Source organism: Otolemur garnettii, unplaced genomic scaffold (assembly GCF_000181295.1).
Source record: "Otolemur garnettii isolate 467f Iridium unplaced genomic scaffold, OtoGar3 scaffold00012, whole genome shotgun sequence".
Classification (NCBI taxonomy): Eukaryota; Metazoa; Chordata; class Mammalia; order Primates; family Galagidae; genus Otolemur; species Otolemur garnettii.
In genome coordinates, this window is record NW_003852407.1 from 30810005 (window position 1) to 30814139 (window position 4135).

General features: G+C 58.0%; 1 protein-coding gene across 2 annotated transcripts in view; it reads left to right on the forward strand.

The window, feature by feature from the left end:
• Window positions 1–654: 654 nt before the first annotated feature.
• The window catches only part of ADCYAP1 (adenylate cyclase activating polypeptide 1), a 7194-nt gene continuing 3713 nt past the window's right edge, over window positions 655–4135 (forward strand). Inside the window, exons 1-4 of one of the 2 annotated variants that reach the window (XM_012802030.1) lie at window positions 655–777; window positions 1108–1218; window positions 3383–3514; window positions 3980–4078. In XM_012802030.1, the coding sequence (XP_012657484.1) occupies window positions 1109–1218; window positions 3383–3514; window positions 3980–4078 (341 nt within the window). In that variant the 5' untranslated portion in view covers window positions 655–777; window position 1108. Of the gene's footprint in view, window positions 778–919; window positions 1219–3382; window positions 3515–3979; window positions 4079–4135 lie in introns of those variants that run through there. The other variant, XM_003784799.2, reaches the window with a different exon arrangement.

Genomic DNA, 4135 nt, shown 5'->3' on the forward strand with positions numbered 1-4135 from the left:
AGCACAGAATAGTTAATATGTTCCTTGAGGGACTTCGATGCTGACGTCTTTTTCTGATACCCGATCATTACGTGACTGAAAAAAAAAAAAAAAAGGAAGTCATTTCATGAATAAAAATCGGAGCTCAACAGTGCAACAAAATATTCTGTCCTTAAAGGCAATAGGCAGACAGATGTTGACAAAGAGGTCTCTCCTAAAACCAGGTTCGGATAGATTTTTGCGAACTGCACTTATAAATACCAGCAGAAGGCCGGTCACTGACAGCAGCAGAAGCCGCAGCTTCAGACGCAGCCAGCGGGACCTCAGAGCAGAGAAGGCGCTGCCGACTCGCAGCTGCCTGACCTGCGGCTTCCAAGGAGGACTGCTACACCGGCCCTCTCCCCTTTTCCCCTTCCCTTCTTCTTCGACTCTCCCTCTTTTCCTTAATCGTCTTTTCTCTCTCCTGGAGCACTGACAGCCACTTTGCTCCCCCCTCCCCATTTAGCTTGTCGCCTCCTCTTTTCATTCTTGTACATCTCTCTCCTCGCTCCTTCTCTCGCCGTCACGCTCCCTCCTAGTTCTGTGCGTCTACAAACTTTTGAACGGAATATAGCCTCAGCAAACAAGTCTCCCAGCTTCTCCTGAAGCTCCTGCTCGTTCCTGCGGCTTCTTCTCAGGCACCAACGCCAGACGGTGATGCCTCTCGGGCTGTGACTCCGGCGCAGAAACTTGAAGGAGCCCTTTGCCCGCCGTCCTACTTGGCAGCAGACCCCCTCTTGGCAGCGGTAAGAGTGAATGGTAAGGGAAACACACCTTCCGAGCCAAACGCCTCCCCTGACTACTGATTGATTCTTTCACGGCATCCGTACCAGGATGCGAGTTAGCCTCCCTTCGTACCAGGTCTGGCTAGTTACGGAGCGCTGAGTCTGTACAAATATAATTTTTTCTAAGTATAGCAAGCAAGAAGTGGCAGGGCGCGCGGCCGCTGTCACTAAGCGGTATTCGACACGGGGAGCCGGAGCTTCACTCCGTCCTTCCCCCCGAGCTTCGGGAGTTTTTTGGGGGGTTGGAGGGTGCAAGGCCAGGGGCGTTCTCACAGCCGTGTGCCCTCTTGCCCGTCTTGCGCAGAATGACCATGTGTAGTGGAGCGAGGTTGGCCCTGCTGATCTACGGGCTAATAATGCACAGCAGCGTCTACAGCTCACCTGCCGCCGCCGGGCTCCGGTTTCCCGGGATCAGGTAGGTGCTGGCCGTCCGGGCCGAGCTGGCGCTGGGGCTTCCTTTCCACGAACACATCCTCACGGTCTGCGCTTGCAGTTCCCCGGGTCCAGACTACTAGCAACGCCCCCCTGCGCCCCCAGGGCGGTTCTGCCAGCCTGGGTCGAGCGGTGGGTCCGGGATGGGAGCTAAGCCGGAGGGTCTGGCTGGCTCCGCTAAGGCTCGACGCCCCTCCCCCAGCCTGGGTGGCTTGGTGGCCCGAGCAGAGAGAGGGAGCTTCTGACTGCGGGAGAAACCTCCCCTCCCCCAACCTGGCCCGAGGGAGGTGGGCAGAGCAAGGCCCCAGCTTGGTTTCTTTTACTTATTCTTTGGATGAGTTAGGAGAACTTTAGCTCTGGAGCCAGGTCGGGGGTTGAGCGGGAAGCTCCTTCGCACTTTGCTTTTGTTATAGCTTGTCCCGGACTATGGGGCGGGGTCTCCCTGTCTCTCCTCCGCCCTTCCCCTTCACCTCATTCGAATTCTTTCCCGTGAAGAGCTTCCTTCCAAATGATCTGGGTTCCAACTGTATTTTGAGTCCCAGATTTTCTTGGGGGGTGTGGGGTGTTGGCCCGGCACAGTTAAGCAAAAGCGACTTGACAGAAGGAAGCATAAGAATGACAATACCAGGGAGGGAGAAAAACAAATTCAAGCAGGAAAAGAAAGCAGGCAGGCAGGCAGGACCAGGGAACAGCCCTGCCCGCACCCGGAGGGAAGACCGGGATCTTTCTTAACTGCTGATTTCTAATCAGTCCTCGTTGCCTGGGTTCCCCGGGCAGTCCCAGGGTCGCTGGCCTGTGTGCAGGACGGTGGAAGCGACCTAGGCAGTACAGTGTCCGCCGCGGCGCCTGGGCAGCGAGGAGCGCGCGTTCTGTTTTCAAGGCTGTTTCCATCAGCCGTGCCCAAGAACGTTTGTCTTTAGGGGGTCGCTGACTACTGATGTGGCGGGAGAGATGGGCTCTGGCTTCTGTAATAGGATTCCTCCAGCTGGGCTCAGAGGAGGGCAGAAACCAGAAAGACCCGGGGTTCAGGGTACCTGGGCCAGGGCTGAGGCTAGTCGCCAAAGAAAGGCTGGGTGCGGAGGGTGCCAAGGGGCGTGCTGGTCTTGCCTGGCCTCTCCAGGCAGGAAGTAACAGGCCAGCGAAGTAACGAAGTAGGACTCCAACCTCGCCTAAAGAGTGCTACTTGCCCTGGCTGCATGCCAAGTCTCCCCAGGGGTTCAGAGGAAGAAGGGTTTGTGTTTTAACCCACCGCTGCACGTCTTATTTCAAGGAGGGAGGCAGGAGAAGAAGGCGACTGTGAGGTCGCCGAGGGCCCGCGCTGGCTCTTAGTCTGTTGACCCCTTCTCTGCGCTCCGGGGTTGAGATGGGGCCCCGCTATTCTCAACATATTAGCACAAACTGTTTACTTAGTGGATTTAAAAAGCTTCCTCATTTCACCCCTATCTATTTCCATATTCCCGTGTGCCTGGCACTTTCCCCGGGCGAGAGGCACAGGAGGGCGTGGACACAACCCCGTGTGAGCCGCCGCCAAATCGGCTAAGTTTAGGGGCATCTATTATTCATGTTCTTGCCAGATCCTCTCCTGCCCAAAATAGACGCTGGAGGTTTTCCGTGACCTACATCTGCGCTGGGAAGGGCTCCCCTGGGTTTGGAGGCTGGGATGGGGGGTGGCTGCTGGAGGTGATCGCTGCACACCCCCACCAAGCCATCCTCTATCTGGCACTACAGGCCTCCCGGTTTGGGTCTTCGCGTCGGTCAGCGAAGTCTCCCCTAGAGCCTTTCTCTTCCCCGCCCCTTGCTACTTTGGAGAGGCTCGGGCGCCAGGAGGGGAAGGGGCGGTCCTTTTCAGTGGCCAGGTGTGCGTGGTCCTCTGAGTCGCTCGGGTTTCCCGTTTCTCGTTGAGACCGCGATCCCCCTGAGCGACCTTCTATCCGCAAAAGGAGGGGTGGACAAGTCACCTAGCAAGCTAGCAATTTCAGTTCCCTCCTCCTTTCCTCTGCTCCTGCCCCTGTCCAGGACGAAAGGAGAGTTCTCCCAGGGGGAGCTTTATGAAGAAGGAAAATCAGTGCAGCCTCTTTTTTAGGGTCCTTGCAGAGCTGGGGAGGGACTTATACTAAACATTCCTTCTGTCCGCGGCTCCCCGGCAGGCCGGAGGACGAGGCTTACGACGAGGACGGAAACACGCTGCAGGACTTCTACGACTCGGAGCCGCCGGCCGCAGGGAGCCCCGCCTCCGCGCTGCAGGACGCCTACGCGCTGTACTACCCCGCGCAGAGGAGGTACAACGCGCCAGGCGGCCGCGCCAGACCCGGGTCGGCGCCCGGGGACTGCGGTGGCGGGAGGGGCAGCGTGGTGGCCCACTGAGCAGGCGTTTCCTTTTTTCTTTTCCCATAAAGTCCTTAAGCCTTTCTTCTCCCTAGATAGATCCTGTGGGAGCGACAGAAAATTAGTCGCGGGCGGGTCTCTGTGGACCTGAGGGCCGCATGGGGACTGAATGGTGTGTGGCTCAGTGAGTGGAATCAGGAACCCAGACCTCACATCTGCCGTTCCCCGAGGCCAGGACTAACTTGCAATCCTAGCAGTCACCCTGGGGAACATCCCAAGGGAGTTAATAGCGAGTTCTGTGGCTCTAGGGGTTCCCCCAGCCTTCTAGCACGCGGAGGGGCGCGCATGCCCCGCAGGGGGGCCTCGGCCACTTGGGGGCGGACTCAGTGACTCTGGGCACGCTTTTGCCTCCTTGTTAGAGATATCGCTCACGGGATCCTTCACGAGGCCTACCGCAATTTGCTGGACCAGCTGTCGGCCAGGAAGTACCTGCAGTCGCTCATGGCCAAGGGTGTAGGGTAAGAGTTTGTGAAAGAGTTAACTGGCGCCGGATGGTGCGCGCGCCTGGGGGGGGG